This window comes from Lonchura striata, chromosome 2 (genome assembly GCF_050655825.1).
Source record: "Lonchura striata isolate lonStrDom1 chromosome 2, ASM5065582v1, whole genome shotgun sequence".
Lineage (NCBI taxonomy): Eukaryota > Metazoa > Chordata > Aves > Passeriformes > Estrildidae > Lonchura > Lonchura striata.
Window position 1 is genome coordinate 27,824,785 of NC_140704.1, and position 22,469 is coordinate 27,847,253.

General features: G+C 39.7%; 1 protein-coding gene across 1 annotated transcript in view; it reads left to right on the plus strand.

Moving 5' to 3' along the window:
* Positions 1-5,406: 5,406 nt before the first annotated feature.
* Positions 5,407-22,469, plus strand: part of SCIN (scinderin) — a 46,359-nt gene continuing 29,296 nt past the window's right edge. The window contains exons 1-4 of the mRNA XM_021538334.4: positions 5,407-5,666; positions 9,271-9,425; positions 10,872-11,033; positions 21,173-21,322. Coding sequence (XP_021394009.3) covers positions 5,468-5,666; positions 9,271-9,425; positions 10,872-11,033; positions 21,173-21,322 — 666 coding nt within the window. The 5' untranslated portion in view covers positions 5,407-5,467. The remainder of the gene's footprint in view (positions 5,667-9,270; positions 9,426-10,871; positions 11,034-21,172; positions 21,323-22,469) is intronic.

The following is a 22,469-nucleotide window of genomic DNA, read 5'->3' on the forward strand; positions in this document are numbered from 1 at the left end:
AAATGCTGACACACAGTAACAAAGTTCATAATTCTCAAATGTGTTATCCTTGGAGAGTTTAAAACCACTTTAATTAATGAAAGTATAACAGTACACCTGTGCTTAAAAAAAAAAAAATAAATCTGAGGCATAACCACAGTAAGACTGAGGGTGTGAGGCTTCCAAGAGGGGTGGGTACTTGAGGTGGAGGCAGAAGTGGGACTGCCACCAAGGATCAGGGTGGTGCCAAACATCATCTCCTCTGATGCTGAGGGACTAAGTGGTGGGACAGTGGGGTATGGCAGAAAAGTGAAAGCTTGCTCACTTTGTGGAGTTAGTTTGGTTTTAATTTCCCATCTATCTTTTGCATTATGTTTTCACAAAGCTGTGTGCACATGAGTCCCATCAATACTGTGGAAATGGATAAAGATGTCTGAAAGAGGCTTTGTAGCAATAATCAAAGGTATCACCTGATATAAAATAGCCTTGTTTTAATTACATTTCTGACTAATACCTTCTGATCAGTACTTCTGAATATTTCTCAATAAAGAATGGCCTTTTCATTTTTCTAGTTTAAATAAACATACACTGATTCACTAAAATTTGAACTTTTTGAAAAGGGCTGGATATTTTCCCCATGGAACTTGAGACTACTATATCTAAATATAAGAAAGAAAACGACCAGTGGCATGATCTTGGGAAAGTTACTGGGCCCCATAGAGAACAGCATGATTTATTCCTTTGGTAGACCAAATGAGCATGTAATGTGCACAGGATGCTTAATCATTGATGGGAATCATGGCAACATTATCTAGATAGTCAAAATGGGTAAAATTATGAGCCTGAGAATATATTTTTCTAAATCTTATCTAATCTCATGATCATCACATGAAATGTGATGTCACATGTCACAGGAACATAAAGGAGACCTTCTGTCTTTCGGAAGATAGGTGATTTTTGAAAGAGTGCTTCAATTCCCTCTCTCTGACTTCTTGAAATATAATATATAATGCTATAATACTGTGGCTTAAGGTGAGCATAAGATCTGAATTTCTTGATTAAACATTTGTGCTGCTCATTGAATATTTCAAGGGAAGAAGAAATAGGAAAAAATCAGGAAGCTGTAACATACTTAATAATTAGCACTTCACTTCTCACTATCCCCATGACAAGAATGTTTGCCTAGATTCTCTGACCTAAGCCAACACTCAGATCGCTTTCTTTACATGCCCTACTTAGTCCCATTGCTGAATGATGAATTTGGAGAGTCAGAGCTTCTCAGCTGCTGGGCATGTAATGTCCTTGCCTGTTTAAGTGAGAGTGGTGGGTGCCACTGAAGAATCCCTCATTCACTTCTTTGCTCTCACTAAGCATGTAGGAGCCAAGTGGTGCACATGATGTAGCTGTGATCCTGCCCTCTCTATGCCTTAAACACATGCCTCAAAGCCACACACTAAGGCCCTTTATTTGCTTTGGACTTGAAGGATTAAAACTAGATTCCTGTCTTGAAGGTAAAGGAGGACTTCATTCCTTTATGCCAGGTTTTTCATATCTCTCACCTGGCAGCCTCATAACTCAAACCTTGCCAATAAGGAGGAATGTTAGCTTTCAGTCTTTCTTCAGCATGTTCTCCCCAGTTGAAGCTGAGTTACCACACAGGATGGAAGGATGATGAGATAATTGAGAGAATTATCAAGTGGTAACATAATTCTACAGCTTGTTTTGATAACACGATTTTTAAAGGTGTACAGTCAAATTCTCCTTCAGCTCTTACATTATCAGTAAGCATAATTTTTTAGATGAATATTGGAATAAGAATTTAGCTTAGATTTTTGAACTGACTTACTGTATTTAGGGTAAATGTGAGATAACTATTGATTTGTAATTCAGGAAGAGAACAGATGAGAACAGAAGTTGACTTCTGTGACTGTTTGGACAAGAGTGTGCTTTTGACACATACTCCACGTACAGCAAACTTTGTCATGTGAAACTAGAGGCAAAACCAAACATCTGTAATCCTCTTGTTTAGGTAGGGTTATAAAGGTCAGGAGGGCATTTGCCAATTGTGATGAGGAAGAAATGCTTTGTAGAAGGAAACACATGAGACATTTCAAAATATTCTCTCCCCTTTCATTCCTTTTCACTCCTTCCATTGTTGGCTCATGGAACTAACTGTAAGTCAGACTTTGTAGAAGAACTTAAATCTTAGACTTTGTATAAACTGAAAGTTATTCCTGCTGGGAAAGATGCTGGGGCTTACCTTCTGGGAGCCCTTCTGGGTTCCTTGTGGATGTCACCTGGAAACACCACCTTGTGTTTTTTTGAACCTTTCCCCTGACTAGGGTAAAAACCAGAACTCAGGACATTGCATGTTGGTATTCTGGTATATGCACACATGCTCTGCATATATGCAGTATATGACAACAGTGCTTTGAGGGGAAAAGATCCCTCATTCAATATAACAAAATACTTAGGAAATAAGTGAGCAAAATTAAATAGTAAATTTTTTTCTTAAATCCTTGAATTCTCTGAGTCATACTAAAGCTTTAAATTCAATATATTTGAATCTGCTTTTTCAAGGACTAGATGAGAAGCACAGACATCTAACACTCCTGTGTGATCTATCAGGACTTGAAAAAAGACAGGCATTTAAAGATGGCCATACCTCAAACAGTGCAGTTGAGCAGACAGAAAGCTGCATCTTTACCCCATAACTGTATTCATGGCCCATGACAGAAGCCAACTGCTACATCTGGACTTCCCCCCAAGGAAAAGGTGTGACACAAAATTATTTCTCTTTGCTACTACAAAGCTAAAACAGTGCTAGGCCTTTGCCATCCTTCTCAGAAAGCCATATTTTATCAGCAAGATACAATCTTCAGTAAATTAGAAAAAGGTTATTTAAAATATTAAGGTAGTCTAAAATTCCATTACAGTGCAATTTCTAATGAGCATAGTAATTACTATTATACCAAAGTCTTCTGAGTCACAAAAACAATGTTATTTTTGGTCCTCGCCACTTCAGTTGCTATGTCAAAGGACATTCAAAAGCACATACAAAGTAATTAAAAATATTCTTTCTGAATGTGCAACTTTTGAGATACTCCAAAATTACTCCAAAATTTCACTTTTCATTAACCGTGTTATAAAGTTCTTGATTATTTAAAAATTTATGAAAATCTGTCATATTAACAATGCTAATTCTTACTTTTGCTACAAAAAAAAGGATGGATTACAACAGAAGACAGTACAACTTTCATTAGAAGTGAGATAGCAAAAGCAAGATTTGCAAACAGTCAAAAATTAACAATGAAGAATACGAACAAGTATCCTGGCACTTATGATACAAACTTCTATCCAAGTTTTTCTTTACCAGCAGCCAGTAAGTGATTACATAATCCTAGTAAGACAAACTCAGGCATGAGAAAACTCTGCTGTCAGTACTAACATCCTTTGTGTCTGAGTAGTGCCACAGACAACGCTAAAGAAACAGCATGCATCTCATGCCAGCAAGAGGCATTCTGCTTAGAGCATTATTTAGTCTGGAGATTTAAAATTTAAAGTTGTAATAAGGAGATATAAATGTAACCAACCTATTCTGTGCAATCTGTGCATGAACAATTTTATCTTGGCAAGACAAGTAGAACAGTAGAACAAGGGGACATGAAACTGCATAACACTGGGCTGGTTTGAGCTCCTGTGTGGGCAAAACAGCACAATTGCAAAGCGAGTTCACCTGGACAACTTCAGAAGAAATAGCAAACCCATGCAATTATAGAGTATGTGGTAAGTTCTACCCTTGCTGACTAAAGCAAACTAATGTAAAACAATGCAAAAAGTCATACAATTAGAAAAACTGCTTAGTGTAATTAAGTGAGTAAAAGTGAACAGAAGAACTGGCATAAATGTGAGGACGAATTTAAGAAATCAATTTTAAATGTGATTATTAATACCATAAACACCATATTGAAATAACTTTTGAATGGGATTTTCAATACCATATTGAAACTAGAACTGCTGGAATTTTTGGCTACTCTTCAATTTTTCTTTTTTTTCTTCCTCACATGATGAGCATCTTGAGAAAGGTGTTTCATTTGTTATCAAGCAGGCTTATTGCAGCCCTGGCAGAATGAGGGATAAAATGCTTGGCTGTGAACTTGCGAAGGCGAGCTGCACCACGTTCAGCTGGACATTAGAGAAAACAGAGCACAGAGTTTGCTTTTTTAAACAGTGAGGATAAAGCTAAGGGTGCCTGTGCACCTCTGGCAAACTGATGACAGAGTGCCCACCAAAATGGGAGATGATAGTGGGTACACACAATGTAAGATCCTCTTTTTCTCAAGGCAATATAAAGAGAAGATATGAAGATAGTTACACAAAATTCTTAGTTATGGTGTTCTTTTCTAAACTTTTTTTTTTTTTTTCCCAGCAAAGATGCTCTCCAGCTGCTTTGTTGCATTTAGCACTGCCTCTCCCACTTGCTGAGGGACCCCTGTACTGCCTGCAGGTGGATACTTGCACTCTTCTTGTATTAACTTGATAAAGCAACCCAGTGGGGAAATTAAGAGCTTCGAAACTCATCCAGGTGGATAAGATAATGAAGCTAAACAAAACCCTTTCTGAAATGTATCTTTTGATGTACTGACAGCTTGCACTGCATCTGCTTATATTGTACCCAGACTGATCTGTCTATCAATATTAGATGGAAAACAGTGACTTGCTATAATTTTCATATTGCAATGAAAACTGCAATTGTCATGTTGATATACTAGGCATTTATAAAGGAAACAGACAAGTAGGAAGTGGGTTTAAAACCTTTTGAGCTGCTGCACAGTTTTGGAAAAACACCCGCAAAACTCTTTTAAATTTTCTGAGAAAGATAAATTTATATAAATTCTGGGCTTCATCTGGAATCCCAGAAGAAAGATTTCCCCCCCCCCCCCCACCCCCTGAAAGATTCCTATTGAACAAAAGAAATGAGATTAGTGGGTGTATGAGAGCTGTGCTCTGCCATTCCAGCCGGGGATGAAAAAGCTCTCCTCCGCAAGTGCAAGCTATAGAAACTCTTTGTATTCGCTATGAGCAGTTCATACAAGGCAGATGTGATAATTATAGAAGCAAACAGCACAATGCTACAACATCCGCAGACACTGGATTACCCCACTTGTACTTTTCTTTTTGCCTTTGCTGTGGTTTTCTCTTATTGTTTTAGGACAGAGAAATGTTCTCTGTTTTCAGTGAGGGTGGCTGATTTTTTTTATGACACCCTTGCTACGGCGCTGGGCACGCACGCAAAAGGGATTTCGGGTGAGTTTGTTTTGCGGGCGTGTTAAAAACCAGTAACTAAAGGCAGCTGAGCCGGCCCCGGGCGCCGCTGGAAGGGGTGGGACAGGAGCATCCCTCCGCAGCCGCCCAGGCCGGCCCCGCCCCGCCCGCCCGGCGCTATAAACGGGCGGTGCGGAGCCTCCGCCGCTCCTCCGCTCCAGCCATGGCTCCCGAGCGGTACCCGCCGGCGTTCGCCGAGGCCGGGCAGCAGAGCGGGCTGCAGGTGTGGCGTGTCGAGCGGCTGGAGCTGGTGCCGGTGCCCCCGAGCCGCCACGGCGACTTCTTCGTCGGGGACGCGTACCTGGTGCTGCGCACGGAGCGCCGCGCGGACGGCGTCGCCTACCGCCTGCACTACTGGCTCGGTAGGAGCGAGGGGAGCCCGCGGTGCCCGCCCGGGGCCGGAGGGCTCCGGGCATCCGGGGCACGGCCTTCCCGCCCTTCTCTGTAAGCTGCCAGGCTACCAACAGGGGTACTCGAGGCAGAAGTGGGGCTGCCACCAAGGATCGGGGTGGCGCCAAGCGTCATCTCCTCCGATGCTGAGGGACAGAGTGGTGGGACGGTGGGGTACGGCAGAAAGGTGAAAGCTTGCTCGCTTTGTGGTGATAGTTTGGAAAAGTACTGAAGGGTTAAAGTCAAATCTTGGCTGCACCCGACAGAGGTTCTGGAGTGAAATCATGCCTTCACTCACATGAGTAGTGTTCTTGCCTTTATTTCATCTGGATGAAAATGTCCTCTTGGCCATCTCCCTGTGGTGTCGTTGTCTGGGTGTGCCTTTTCCAGCTAGATTAATTTTGCTTTCTGATGGTACAGACAGCAAGTGCAAAGACACCAGATTTTCTATAAAATCTCGTTAATATCAGTCTGACAGACTACTGGGATTGGAACCAGTCTTTTGCCTTCCACCTTGACTAGCCCACTTTGCATCAAAGTTGTGTTCTACCAGATCCTGGAGGTTTCATGTGACTCCCCATCTGGCGACAGAGTCATCCTGCCACAGTGACTGCTGTTTAGCTGCCTGAAACTTACTACCTTTTTCTTGTTTCAACAAGTTTGTGTTTGTAGGCAATCTCAATGAATGCACCTAAAGATAGGTGTATTAACATTAACGTGCTTGAGTTGCTGCGGTTCTCATTGTACTTTTGCTTGCATTGAAAAATAATTGCAGATAAAGTTTCGATTGTTTCTGCATAAATGTTTGAGCATTGAATTTTGCATGTCTTCGGAGTTTTCCAGCTGGCAAGCATCTTCGTGTCTGTGTCTGGTAAGGGTATAATCAGAGATGGCAGTGTGAATGAGTTTCTGGCAGAGGCTTTTCTGTCAGCAGTGCTGCTAATTAGTAGCAGGGTTTGGCTGTATAGACCTTTGTTAATGAAGCTGGAACTACTTGTGTATTAGTGAAGGTCTAGTAGACACATCACAGAGAGTGAAGTAAGGGCTGTTTGCAGCTCTTGGGAAGAGAAGGTAGAACAGTGACTGACATTTGCAGCAATTAAAACCTCATTGCTGGTGGCTGAAGAGCTTGAGTTGTACATATTGATGCACATGTTGTGCTGATGTGGTGCTATCTAGATAGTCTAAATGGCTTCAGGTGATCTGAGCACCCACTGTTGTGCAGCTGGCAAGGTGGCAGCAGGGAGGCTCAGTGCTGGCATATCACTCCCTGCTTGCGAGATGCTTCAGCAGCAGGGTGGAATAATCTCAAACACTGTTGCACACTTAATAGCAACAGGAGACCAGGACTTCAAATAAGGTGTATTGGGAGGCCAGTCACTCTCAGGGCAAAAACCATAGAATCATGTTGGTATTTTTAACTGATTCACACTGCTGTTACGTACACCAAATTTTTCCCTTGTAAGCAAATCTGTGGGCCAGGAAGATCACAATAGGGTCTTTCTGAAGACTTCCTGTAAGTGTCTCTGGACAGCTGCAGCAGTCACTATCACTCAGACTTTGGGATGCAAAGAAAGAATTCTTGTGATGAGGGAAACAGTGCAGACTTTGGTCTTAGGTACTTACAAAGGCCTTGTTTGGTGACGCAGTCCTACTCCTGCTTGCCATCTGTGGTATGTGATTGTGGCAGCCATGTACGGTGGCTGTGAATGTACACAGATTCTAACCAGCAAAAAAAGACCCCCAACATCAAATTTTCCTATTACATAGTGGCAAAGATCCTCCTAATTCCTTGTTTAGGTACACTCAAGGGGTTAAAAGAAGGTCTAGACCATAGGAGGATGGTCTGTGACCTCAATGTGCTGACAGTCTTTAGCTGTCATCAATCTTCACTGGCATCAGTGGGGTAAAGTGAACCTACAGTTGTTCTGCCATACTGAAGCTTCCAATGGGAAAGTCACTGTTTTACCAAGTATCTCACGTGCACCGAGATGCTGTTGAGGTTGGATGATTTCTGTGCAAGTTAACCTGGGTGTATCAACATTGATGGCATGGCCAAGCAATCAATGTGGATCTGTTTTGCTGCAGCTGTATCCACTCTGAATGTTACTCAGACATTCTGACTCAGTTGTCTCTATTGGCACTTGAGGGATGCCTTAGTAGCTGTAGTAATCTTAAGGGACCTGTCTGGACTTGAAACTATCCTTAATGGAAACAACATGCACTGTGCCAGTATGAAAATACTTGTGTGAGTGAGATTGGCTATACCCCACTTACTATCTTTAATAAAATCATGCATGGCGTTTTTAACTGTTTTTTAACCCTTGTCCAAGAGAAGAAGTCATAAGATCTGTCAGTGTGAACCAGTATCTGTTTGGTAAAAAATATTTCTTTATCTTTTTATGCTCTGGCTTATTTATAGGTATTTGTGCTTTAGACTGTAAGGTAAATCTCATTTTCATACAAGCTTGAGTAACTTATGCTTGGACTGATGCTCATTTGATTTTTTTTTTTCAATGGAATTTTGCCAAGTATATTATTGCATAACAGCTATGAGAAGAAGTCTGATAGTAGTTCTTATCTCTGACTGTTCAAAAATAATTTTTATTTAACCCTGAACCCTGTTATGTCATTGCAAATAGTAATTTAGAAAGATCTAGTCTTAATGGATATGATTTTAGAAAAAGAACAAAAAACACCCCTAAAACCTCCAAAACTTTACCACCAACTTTAAGGTGGTACCCAGTTCTGAGAATGCATATTGGAACATAGCAAGTTCTGTCATGGAGTGACTGGGAATCAAATGAAAGACCTCCCCTTTCCTTTTCCTTCTGTAGTTACTGAGAAGCTTGTTCTTTTAGACTTGATTCTATTTGTGCTTTTCTTGAAACAATAAAAACTGCTGAAAATGTTCATCCAAAATGTTTGGGCACACATTAAAATCTTTGGTTTAATATACAGCCTGGTTTTGGCATGTACAGGCATCAGCACATTAGGTCAAGATGCCACAGCCTTGGAATAGGCTACTCTCTGTAAGGTACAAAACAAAGTGTGACCTCATGAAGCAAATACCTGAGCTCCAAAGCTGCTTTTCTTTCTCCCAGCTGTACCAGGCAAAATAACTTGCTTGCATTATAGTGTCAAGAGTACTGCTTTTGAAATATTTTGGCTTTATGGATTGGTGAGTTGTTCCTAGAATTACCATCCAGACAGTCCTGTCACATGCTCTTTATTTCTTTGAACTTCAGCTAAAAGCCCAAAAATCATTACAGCTGACACTTACCATGCTAAACTCAGTTTAATTTTATTTTTGTTTGAAGATTCTAAGAGAAGATGAACTTCACTATTTTCCACTCTTTTTTTCCCTTATGAATGCAGTTCTACAAGTAGTCAAGAAATGATCTGGATGATCATGTTATTTGGTGGTGAACAAGGTTGTGATTCAGTGCTTTGTTTACACATAAACATGGGTTATACAACCTGCTGAAGGCAGTGTGCAGTTGTTGCAGAAATAATTTCTCCAACAGAATCCAAAATTATATTAATGTTTTAGTGACATATTTCCCCTTCTTTCAGGGAAAGAATGCACCCAGGATGAAAGCACAGCTGCAGCTATCTTTGCTGTTCAAATGGATGACTATCTAGGAGGAAAGCCTGTGCAGAGTAGAGAAATTCAAGGATATGAGTCTACTGAGTTTGTGGGTTACTTCAAAGGAGGAATTAAATACAAGGTAAAGAGTCTGTCAAAATACATTCTGAAACTGTATGCAACATTTTTCCCTACATAAAGATCAAATGTTTTTCTTTCTAAATGGAGATTTTAAAAATAGTTTATTAGCGCTTTGTGGGTTTAGAGCTGAACCACCCATCTTAAACTGTAGAAGTCCAGTGTTTGTACAGAAAGCAGCAGCTTGTTTGTCAGTGCCTCTTCTGATATATGAAAACCTTTCCTAATTTTTTTCCCCCAAAATAAAGCTGTCCTGGAATTTCATACTTGTGTGTCTAAGAGAGCCCACAGTAGGGACTCTCTGTGTCTGTGAGGTGTTAAATCTCACTGAAATAATTTGTCTTGCAGAACAAATATTTTTGTTCAAATGCAGAACCCAGTGTGCTCAAGTGATTAGAAACATGAATAGAGTGGAAAAGACCAGAACTTCACTTGAATCTAAAAATTATGCTTTTGCAGTTTCTTTCTGAATTAGATAAAACAATCTCCCAATTCTTTTTAAAAAAATTTAGCTTTTGGAAAGCTGTAGTGTCCGTGTTCTTGTGTCACTTTCAGAAGCTGAGTAGTTGAAAAGTAACTTTCTTTTGCAACATCTGTGGGATTTTTTTAAAGAATATAGTAACGTATCTTCAGAGAATATCTCCATAGTAGAAGCACTGGGACCCATGGCTCATTGAGCCTTTCTCCCCGCCTTATGAAGGTTTGTAACTTCTCTGTCTACACAACTAAGCTTCTAACCCTGCATAAGTGATGTTGGCAGTGACACACCCAAACTTTTACATTTAATTTTTTTTTTTTTTTGTAATTTCAAGAGCCACTCTCTGTTCCAATACAAGGTCTGGGTCTCCCAGAGGAGTGGAGGATGCCAGTTTACAGGATTATGCTTATGTTTACACTCAGATTGTAAATCAACAGTTTGCTCTCACTTCCCCTAGTTTAGTACTCGTTGCTGGGTTGACTCAAATTTCAAATATTTCTTTCATAAAATTACAGAGCTGCTGTGGAATTATCTGTCCATCTACATGTAACCAGGGACTAAAACCACCTGGACTTCTGAGATTCAAGTTTGAAAAACTTCAAAAGGAGCTGTGTATTTCTCTGATTTTCCTCAGTCCTTGACTTTTGTCCTAACGATAGGGTTCAGTATTACTTCATCCTCTGAAGGAGGCTGGAGGGTGCTGTAAATTCTGTGTTTTCACTTTTGCTGTTTATCTGAAAACCCTTGGAAGGAGGGTGATATCTGCTCCCTTGGCTAAAGGTTCACACCTGGGAGTCCAGCAGCAGTGATGTCTGTGTTCAGCACTCTTAAATGGTACATTACTTTGCCTTGCTTCTCACTACATAAATTTTTTTTTCCACCCAGCTCCTCAGCTGTAGCGAAAAAAAAAAAAAGTAACTTTGCAGAAATTAAGCTGAAATAAAGCTGACTGCTTTGTTTTGTTTTATTCAGGCAGGGGGTGTTGCCTCTGGATTTAATCATGTTGTTACTAATGATTTGAGTGCCCAGAGGCTGCTGCATATCAAGGGTCGGAGAGTTGTGAGAGCCACAGAAGTCCCCTTGGCTTGGACCAGCTTCAACAAAGGAGATTGTTTCATTATCGACCTTGGAAATGTAAGTATTTTCTAGAGCAAAACACTGAAAAGTAAGAGTTACGTCCCTTCTAAGGTTTGAGTCATGCCGTAAAATGCAAAACTGATTTTGTCACTCATGTGAACCAGCAGAAATAGTCTGCTTTAGAAAATTAGCTTTAGTGTCATACCACTTGAAAGGTTGCAAACTGCCCTAAATGTTTCCTGAAGTGTGCACATATTATCTGTCAAGAAACAGTTCTCTTTCACAGAGAGGAAAGGCATTGAGGTTTTTCAGTACTGGTGTTTGAACAGCTTAAACAGTTCACTCTAAGTCCAGTTGGACTTTGGCACTCTCTACCAGATGAATGGGATCAGTGCTAGTTCAGAGCAGAACACAGATGCAACCATTCTCTTAAGAGTATTTCTTCATAGTCATCAAACTTTGATAGTGACAGTAAACCCTAAAGAAATAGCTGCAAAAGTGATTATAAAACTACTTGAATATTTCAATAGATCACTTGAGAAGCAATCCTGTGCTTCAAGGCTTTCTGCTGAAAACAAGTAGAGACAGCGTGGAAAAATATCAACACATAAGAGAAGATCATTCTGCTTGCTTCAAATGGCTTAAAGTGTAGTGCTGTCACCTCAATACATGCTAAGACTCTGATTCTAAAAGTAGCAGCTGGGATGTAGTCTACACTAACTGGATTCTAGCTACCCATTTGTAATTATGCTCGTGTAAAATGGAAAGCATGTGAAAGGAAATAGTTTATCTGCAGTTGATTTTAACTGTGGTGTTTAACAAGGAAGTGGTCAGCGTCAAGATCTCAAGAGTTCCCCTGACCTATTGAAAAATGGGCTCTTCTGAATTGACAGTGTGCATTTTCTCTGAAATAAGAAAATTCATGGTTTCTTTTTTCTCTGAAAGCATCCCCAAGTGTGACAGTTGAAGATAATCAATATAGCTACTTGACACCAATATATGTTTGATTTTTATTATGTTTCACATGGAACACCAAATAGTGTTTTTTGACTATTATCCCATTCCTCTTATGTCAATGTGGCTTAATCATCTAGAGCAGCCTGGTGATCAGTATCCAAAGTAATCTCTCAATGTCACTTTGCATAGGAAACCCAAATCATTCCCTTCCAGAGTTAACCCATGGGAGATGGAAAGTTTGGAACTAAACATTGCTAGAAACTGCTGCTTTTGCAGTAAGGCTGTAATTGGGTTTGAGTTTTCTAGAGTTAACCTTCTATGGACATGCTGTGGGACTGGGTGTACTCCATGGATTTAACTTTTTCTGACCCTTATTGTGCTGCAGTTACCCAGATTACTCCTTGAGTAATTATTCAGGCCACACTGCATGCCATGGCAGTGACACTGATGAAATACACTATGGATGTGTTGCAGTGTTACATGTATAGCTTGGGGCCCATCCCTTTCGGTGAGAGTGCTCTCACTAAGCAATTTAAATGTAATATAGTGTTAGAGTCTTTACCTGATACTGAATGTACATTGGGACCTTTTTACTTTTTTACAGTGTGACATCACTGGTTTCTTACTCACTGTTTGACAAGACAGAGATCAAGCAGCAATGCAACACTGTGCCTTTGCAGGAAGAAAGATTAGATATGAACAATGCCTAGATCCCTCTTTTTTTGCCATTCTATGGGAAATGACAGTCAAATCACATGTCTAACAAAAGTTCTTGGTCTTGTCATATCAGTTGTGGAAGAGAGATGGGTTTTCTGGATGTACTGACAAGATAAGGAAAAGAGTGTTTTAGCATCTAGATATTCATAGTCACAGGTTATTGCATAAACCAGACCATGCCTGTGGGAGATGAAAATGGGTGACATAGTTCAGGATGATGATATACAAGTCTAGTAAGGTGCCTCTAATTAAAGGGGTGTGATAGAAAATACAATGTCATAGGAGAAACCTTGCTTAAGTTTTATAAGAAATAATTATACTTCAGATTGAAATTTTCCATGACTAGAGGCCCATTGTAAATGGGAAATGCTTTGAGTCTTTATAGGAGCTCTTAATTGAATTTAAGGTTCCTTTGAAAAGAGAAAAGTATTTTCACTAAAGTAGATTCCATTACTTGACAATTGAAATAAAATTAGTCTTAAATAGGGTTGCTTCTGAGTTTTGGTATTTATTGCAGACTACTGCAGACTTATTGTCAAAGAATAATGCACAGTAATTGCATAAAATAATGAGTTTATGGTCAGTGCTTTTAATATCCAATTATTGTAGCATGTCAAGATGAATTTCCAAGATTTACTTTCCCAAGTCTCTTAGCTTACCAGAAGGATGGTCTCTATGGCACTGAAAAATTGCTTGTGCTGTCCATTTCCTGCTATATTTTATCTAGCCGCTTATCTAATATAATAAATAATTTAAGTTTTCCTGTTATTCTCAATTACTGCAGTATTTTAAACTTATGGTTTGAACAGATAAGGGAAAATTATGGAAGATAATAATGAATAGGAATAAAATCATTACTTATCACTAGGATTTCCTTTACAGGGATAGTGCTTTAAGCAGAAAGTATGTGTGGACCTTTCAAGCTAGGTTCACATATTTACAGTTCAAGTTCTGATGTTTATCTCATACCTAGATCATAGAATAGTTTTGGTTGGAAGGGATCTAGATCAACTCCTCCTGCAATGGGCAGGGACATCTTCAACAAGCTAAGGTTGCTCTGAGCCCTGTTCAACCTGACCTTGAATGAAGGTTATTCTATCTTGATCCATCTGTCTAAGTCATTGGAGTAAAACCTTGGCTGGAAGTAAGATCAAAAAAATCAAAGTTGTAACTGCCTGCCTCCTGACAGTCTCTCTTAAAAGTGGTCAGAATCTCATGTGCACAACCCACACGGCACCTTGGCTGATCTGTTGCTAAACATTTACAGCACTTCAAATACCCTGCCCAGGTCTCATCTTGCCTACTTGAACTCTTGGCTGGAAGAGAAAATAGCTGCAGAAGGCAGAGAAAGCACTGTCTGTGCTATGAAGGGAATTGTTTTCTGTGGGAAATGTGTGGAGACCTTCTAGTCAAGCAGTAACAGCATGAGGTGAGGGCTGTGACTGTACTGATCCTCCTCAGAGTGAGTGATCCAGGAGAGTGCTGGGATGCCAGACCCTAATTTCAATTGGGGTGTTTTTTCTACATGAGATTTCCATGATACCTCTTTGGTGAGCTTGGGAATCTCTCTGTAAGGGAGCCCTTGGGCAGGCAAGACAAGTGCAGGGCAGTTGCTGGAGGGCCTGGAGTGGAGCACACCTTCCTTTGTCAGGAGCTGCTTAGTGCATCTTGTCCAGGCATAGCTCTGCCCAAGGCCTCCCAGGAGCTGCTATTTTCTGCCACACAATTACTGAATATGGAAGGGACCTGCAAGGATCATAAAGTCAAACTCCTGGTCCCACAGAAGACAGCCCCAAGAGTCAAACTGTGTGCCTGGGAGCATTGTCCAAATTCCTCTTGAACTCTGACAGGCTTGATGCTGCAACCATGTCCCTGAGGAGCTCATTCTAGTACCCAACCACTGTCTGGATGGAGAACTTTTTCTAATATCCAACCTAAACTCCTGTGATACAACTTCAGGCCGCTCACTCAGGTCCAACTGGACACCAGAGAGAAGAGATTGGTGCCTGCCCCTCCTCTTCCCCTCCGGGAGGAAGTTGTAACTGCAATGAGGTCTTCCCTCAGTCTCCTCTTTTCCAGGCTGAGCAGTCCAAGTGACCTCAGCTGATCCTCATGCAGCTTCCCCTCAAGGCCATTCCAGTCCTGTCCTGAACTATTGCTGGTATCCCACCTGAGAGGCACCAAGGTGGGTTTGGCATTTCTTGGTGGCCTTAAACTGCCTGGCCTTGTTCTGTGCTGCCCTTTAGCTCCAGATGTAGCTCTGTTTCACCCCATCCTCCAGCCACCTCCCCTTAGACACAATGCTTTTTCTTCCTTCATCACCAAGACAATTCTTAAAACAGCAAGTAGCAGGAGGACATGGAAAATGATCACAGAAGGAAGGGGGAAAGATTAATCACTCTACCATTTAGTTAATAACATGCATACAGTTTTTGAGGTTATTTTTTACTATTTATCTAGATGCATATGTAAACATACTGTATATGTGTATATTTCTAATAAGGTGTGCTAAAGACTTCGATGTCTTTTGTCAATTTTCCTGATTTAAAGTGGGAAGGAAACTTGTCAGTATTGTGAAATTAACCCTGTGTATGTTGATGTATGCTGGTTGTTTATAAAACTAGAATGTTGAGATGTGTCAATAATTTGGGTAGTTATCAAAATATGGAGCAGAAATAATGCGAGTAACAATAAAATAATTAATTGATTAATTGATCAGCTGATTTTACTGAATACTTCCCAACTCACTTTGGGAAGTGCTGAATGAAGGCTGTCTGAAGTTGTATCCTTAGTTACCAGCAAAAATATTCTTCGTGTGTGTTTGCCTAGAGCTTTGTGAAATAAAAGACTTGACTCTCTCTGTCTGATTAATCTCTTGATGGGAGACAGCAGCAATGCCATGAGCTAGGTGACTGCAAAGGGCAGGCAGAGAGCTGTGCACTTTTCAGCCCTCTCAAAGAAATGAAGAGACAGTTGTTAAAATAAGAGGGTGAAGGGCAGTGTGTGATAACTGCCATGAGGTTTCAGCTTGGGCCTGATTGCAGCTGGAAAGTTTTGTCGGTGTAATAAAAGTTCTGCAGGTGGAACATCACCCTTCTCCCAAAGGAAGAGTGCAGATGGGTGAGGTGATAACTACAACTCAAGCTAAATGAAGTTTGAAGGTAAACTGTACTCAGTTGTTCATTCTTCCTATTTCTATAGTGGTGCTGATAAACAGCCAAGAGTTACTGGTTTGAAATATGAAAGCCCACAATATTCTTAGAAACAACTTGTGCTATCTAGCAATCAATGTATGTATTTCTCAAGGGCTTCATGAATCCAAATGAAAATTTTGAAGTTAGAACTCAAAAGTATGAGACTGAACAGAGTTGTTGTCATCACGTATCTGTCATTATGTTCCTGATAGAACACATAATAAGAATGTTAGAAGAAGAAAAATTGCTACCTTGCAACAAAGACACTAGAAGAAATATATCAGGCAAAAAGGCCAGCTGCTTATGACAGCTGCTCTTCATAACAACTCTTAACTTGGTGTAGATTAACTTATGTTTACAAAAAGAAAAGTAACTTCTCCTTTTCGAAGAGCAAGATAACAGAAGCTTGCTTTATGGTTATGACCATGGGGTATGATTCAGCATCACATTGCAACCTTAAGCACAGTTGTCTTGGTAGCTTCTGTAATCTTTCCTCACTACTTCTTTTAGGTGGCTTTTCTTCTCTTCCATTGGATAAAGCAGTTCACAACAGGCATATTAATTGCTTTAATAAGCAAAGTCACTGTTAAGGTATAAATAGGGTTGGAAGAGCAGATTCTTGCATTTTGCCATTCATCACTGTGCATTTTTAGTTGGTTTCCCTGGCTCTAACAACTGACTCATGTAGGTTTTCCATTCACATATTTTCCCTCACAACTAACCTCTTCCCCAGTTTCCCCCAGCTGAGAGGTAAACTATTGCTCATACTGCAGCAGGGAGCTGCCAAACAAGTAGCTGAGCTTGAAGAACTAAAGTGATTAGGTTCTTTATTAACTTATTAACAGCATTAAAATGTTGTTCTAACTATAAAATGTGTATCTTGGTAAGCAAGCATCTTAATTTTTCTGTAATTCTGTGAACCAGTTATTCCAGCAGTTTAAATGCCAGCATTCAGGAAGTTGCTATAATCTCAAAGTCATTAGATGGAAGGGAAAAAAAGTCCTTTTGGCCCCCACTTCTGTTAAAGTATTCAGAGTATGGATTTTATGGACTTTCCTTCATACTCTATGGACTGGAAAGTTTCCTCTCACCCCCAACTTGTACACAGAAAAGTAGCTGAACCAGAGATCATTGTTTAAGCTTCAGATGGACTGAGCACACATGTATCCACAAGAATTCAGTTAAGTTAGTTTTCTTCCTGATGTAGGAAATCCAGATGCTTTACTGCCTGAGCTGCTGTTGTTTAGAATTAAGATTATCCTGGTATTGACCCCTTAATCCACTGTGATATAGCAAAAGCTATTCCTAGTGCATACTAGCAAAACAAGTCTGAGAGGAAAAATGAATGTACGAAGTGCATGACTCTGCTCTGACTTATTTTTAGTCTGAAAATTTGTTCAGTTTGAGTCAAATGGGAGACTCCAAAGACTGCTTACAAAGACAGTATTGTAATTTTACTAGTAATTTTAATTTTTTTTTAGCTCATGGTGGCCTCAGAGGTATTCTGGCTGAATGAATTTGGAGTTTGTTTTGGATTATCAGAACTCCACAACTTTCAATGGTTCACTGTATTGCAGTTTCAACAAAGTTAGATTTTATGGATATGTGAAATGAGAGGTTTTTTCCTTTGCCTCTGTCAGGAATTCAACAGTCAACAAAGTAAAAAAGTGAATAATTTAAGGAGAAAAATGCATTCAACAATCTATATTAATCTGGTTGAATCCAAACATTTGTCTTAATAAATATATTTAGTTCCTTAAAAAAAGCTGGATGTCAGTGAACTGACAAAAAGCTCTGCATTACTATTGTTTTTGTTATTTTTCCCACAAAAAGAGAGTATATTCTCATGTGCCTCCAGACTAAGGAGGCTGCCAGTTGAATACAGAGATGGATGTGTGTTGGAAGGGAAAAAAACGGGTTTTATTTCACTTCTGAAATAAGTGATTTTTTTGTTTGTTTGTTTTTTCCTTCTCTTACTCTGCGTGCCATTTGGGGCTGGAGCCGGAAGCAGGAGGTGTACTTTCACAGTCCCCCTCCATACGGGGAAAAGTGCCAAGGTGCTCTTGCTCAGGGTTGCACATGATCCATGCATAGTCATCCTGATGCACAACTTCTGTGTAGAAGCTAAATGTTGGGTCGTTTTTAATGTGCTGTAGAAATCTCATGTGACTTGCACAAGGTCACTCTGCAGGCCAGAAGCTATTCAGACTAAGAGCAGTGAATTCTGACACTCTGTGGGTGGAAGACCAAACTGTTTCTCCAAAATGTGCATTTGAGGGGAGAGCTCGTTCTGACCACAGTGTACATGGCACAGACCCAGCTTGCCTTCCCAGCCTCACTCAGGAGCTCTAGGGTGGTCGTTGTTATTCATTATAACCTTTTTCATTATAACGTTCCATTACAACATTATTCATGACAATGTTTTCAGCTGTTAACTGTCCCACCATGATGTGATAACTATATTGATATCAATGTACATTAATATAGGGGATCTCTCTCAGAATTCTGTTTAAGAGGTTTAAAAAAGTAAACGCTGCTAGTGCAAACTTCTGAAAATAAACTAGGCTTGGCACAGGAATTACTGATGAATGAAGCTCTTTTATTTTGAAGGGAGTGAACACTTGAAGTCTGTTTTCATTTTAATGGAAACATTTTTTGTCAACCTGCCAATTCCAAATAAAGTTAGCCAAACAAACCTAAAAATAGTGAAGGTGTAGTACAGCTAGGAAATTCTGAAAGTAGTGAGTGAGCTGAAGCTAAATACCATATTTTGCCCCTGGCTGAGCACATTATGTGTCAAAAAAAATAGATACATGAATAACAAAATATGACCCAAAAGCTCAATGATTTGTTGGATATGGTTAGATAACTAATTGACTGTATTTCAGGTGAATCCAGATCTAAATATTAGCCTTCTCAAGAAGTGGCTTTAACTTCTAAAATTCTTTCAGGTTTTAAATTGTTGAAAAACTGAATCTATCTAGAGGTTGAAATGGATAAGTTATATCAAGAAGGCAAATTTGTAGATATTCAGCTTCCCTACTGTGAGGCCTCAAAATTAGATTGAAAATGAGATTATTTGAGTTCAGAAGAGAAAATTAATTAAATCCAAGCTTCTGAAACTTCTAGCACTGAATGCTTAAGATATTTTAGGGATCATAGTAAATACATTACCATATTATATGTTTTGGGACATTTTCATGGCCTGTGGCTGCTCACATCCTTCTATTTGATTATAAAGTACATGAAGTTTAACTTTCAGGCTTTTAATAAAGAATAGTATCTTTATTCTATAGTACTAAAAAGAAGCAGATTCTTTTCTCTCTCTCTTTTAAAATCAGTATTGTTCAAATAATCATGTAAAATAGAGCTTGTGAATCTCCAGATCAAGAATGTTTTCAGACACTGCTTGTTGATTCAAGTGGTGGTTTATGCAGTAGAAGAAAACCTGGAATATGGACCCCATAAGGAAAATAATAAAACCTGAAAATTTAAAAATCTGAAATCCATTACTGTAGATTTTAAAGATCCTTCTCCTTCCTCAGGCTCCTTTGAAGCTTAGAGCCTGTAGACTGTAGGAGAGCTCAGATTAGTCACTTGCTGGCTGAAGGCAGACAGGGAGAATAAACTCTGAATGTGAGTAACTTGGGTGCAGTGGGGCCTTTAGGAGATGCTAAGAAAAGAAAATGTGAATTTATTGCCCAAGAAGTGCAAGTGGCACTGCAGTGGCAGTTTAAGTCTCACAATATCCTTTGTGGTCAGTACAGCAAAAATATTTATTTTGTAGATGCAACTACTTGTTTGAGGTTCCATCACAAGTTACCAAAAAAGCCAAGAGCAGGCCAATGGGTACAACTGAAGCTGCACTTCCCACCTTTCTGAATGAGCAATCTCCACCAATTGCCACATCAACACTGAGATAAGGCAATAGATGCCTTACCTCTTTCCCTATTTCCTATAGGAAAGAAAGAATTCCTGCTGCAGTATCTCTAGTGACTCCTGTTTCTCACATAATTGCAAATCAGCTCAATTAGTGGGATGTCGGCCAAGATGAGAATGATGCTAAGGGGTCTGTGTTGTGGTTGATTTTTTAAATGAAATATATTTTCATCTCAAATCTAAGTTTTATACAGTTGCATATACAACATAAAACTAAGCCCAAGTAATTTATTCAGTGAGGGCTCTGATGAAAATTTGCATTGCAGATGAACACAAACCAGTTGAACTTTATTAAAACTGAAAAGGACTGTGTACCATTATTGCTGTACTATTTAAGTTATTTGACATAATCATGTGAAGAATCAAATTACCTTCTTCCAGGAGAAGGTGGGGGAGCCAACCAGCCAAAATTTGTAATTTCCTTGGACTGGCTCCTTCCAGCCCAGCCTCTAGCATCCCTGCAGCTTATGTTATGCCTTTTGTTAGTAATTTTCATTAATGAAAATGCTTTAAGTTCTGCATGAATAATGGGGATTGCCAAAACTAGGGGTCCTTAGTCTGTGTGGCTGAATCAGGTGACATATCTTAGGCTGGTTCTGGTGTCTCCCTTTCCTGAGAAGTGCCCTGGGAACATGCTGCATTCTGCAAAATGTCAGCAAATAAGATCTTGATTGAAAGATCTATGTACTTTATTAACACATACAATCAGGATCTTTCTTGAGATTTTGAAACAAATTTGGTTCTTGACACAGGTGAGTACCAGCCCTGCTGAAGTACCGTAGAAGAAGAACTGACATATATACAATTTGTAGTAGCAAATTTAGGAGTTTCTGGTTCTTTAATTAGCTAAAGCTCTGTATGTAATTGGGATAAAACTCAGTCAAACCAAAACTCTGACTATTCTGAGCTCTAGTGATCTCCTAATATGTGGAAGCTAAATTATATTATGTAAATATCTTGCATATTACAGCATCACAGAATGAAATACATTGGAAAAGACCTCAGAGTCCAACTTTTGACTGAACAGCACCTTGTCAACCAGACCACATTACTAAATGCCACATCCTGTCTTTTCTTAAACACCTCCAGGGCTGTGACTCAGCCACCTCCCTGGACAGCCCATTCCAATGTTTATTTGCCCTTTCCATGAGGAAATTTCTTCTAATATCCAACCAAAATCTCTCCTGGTGCTGTTCAAGACTATATTATAGATACTGCAAATATCTATGAGATTGAGCAACCCTCTTCTAGGAAGTACTTTTGAAATATGTAGATTCACTGATGTTCTGGTGGTTTAGATCCAGTAGGATAATTATTAATGAAATTAATTTAATAATTTTGCTGTGTTGAATCCTATTGTTAAAGTGTATATTCTTTTCATTATTTCAGGAGATCTATCAGTGGTGTGGCTCGTCATGCAATAAGTATGAGAGGCTGAAGGCTACACAGGTTGCTGTTGGCATTCGGGACAATGAACGAAATGGAAGGTCTAAATTAATTACTGTGGAAGAAGGGAGTGAGCCGGACCGGCTCATAGAGGTATTGTAATGTGCAAACTTGTTGCTGACATAGCTGTGAATAAAAAGTTTTTGTACCTCAGGAGCTAAATCAGATTGGGCTGATGCTAGGAATGATGCTGGATAAAGGGTATAGTAGGCCAGTTTATACCTTTTCCTTCCTTCCTTCCTTATCCAGGCAGTGGTAGTTAATTGGGCATTACAGTCTGAGATTATTAATCATCTGAGAATACTTTTACAAGAACAAATGTTTGCTTTATTGAGTTAGCTGTACAGTGACTGTATGTAAAGCATGGCTCACAGTGAAGCACACCATCAACTCTGGGAGGAAGGAGCATCCATCTGGGACAGCACCAAACAAGGAAAGACACAGAATTACTGTGTGTAGAAAGTAAAAGAATGTAGCAAATTGCATATTGATGCAGGGGGCCAAGAATGATATTTTGCATACTTCTGCTTCTATTTCAAGGTCATATGCACCTAGCCTCTAGTAACCCCAGTAAGCCTGTTCCTCATATGTTTAGAAAGTTTAACAATTTACTTAAAATCCCCAGATTTCAGATAGCATAACTGAGCTGATCAAAGTAGAATGGGAAAAAAATTCCCAATTTATGGATTTTTCAGATCTTGAAAAATTAACAAACACTCATGTGATTTTACAGGCTGCTTACTAATAAAGGCATTGGCACTTGGCATAGGTGTCCTAAATTAAGCTTCTTCCATTCATTCTCTAAAAAGAAGGAAGAGGGAAGCAGGGTCACAAAGCAGTCTTTCAATAATGGAATATGTACAGCTGGGATATAGTCCATATTAAGTTCAGGAAGTAAAGCTAATGGTGCCTGCAGGAGTGCAATTATTTTTTTGTGGTGTTTTCATTCAGTGTGGTCATATGCAGCATAACTAGTTACTGCCTGAGAGCAAAACACGTGCTGAGCCACCAGCCTGTGGCCATGCGGGGACCCCTTTGGTGGACTGTCCATATGCTTGCAAAAACCTTTTTTCCTATGGGTGTAAGATGTGGTTGTGTTCAGAAGTAAGGGAGGTAGCACCCAGTGTAGTGGAGATTTTTGAAGAGGGAAAAAATCCAAGCATACAATGCTTTGTCTGTTTTTTTACTTCCTTGTACAGACTTTCCACACTGACTCTGATGTGGCACATATTTTACACGT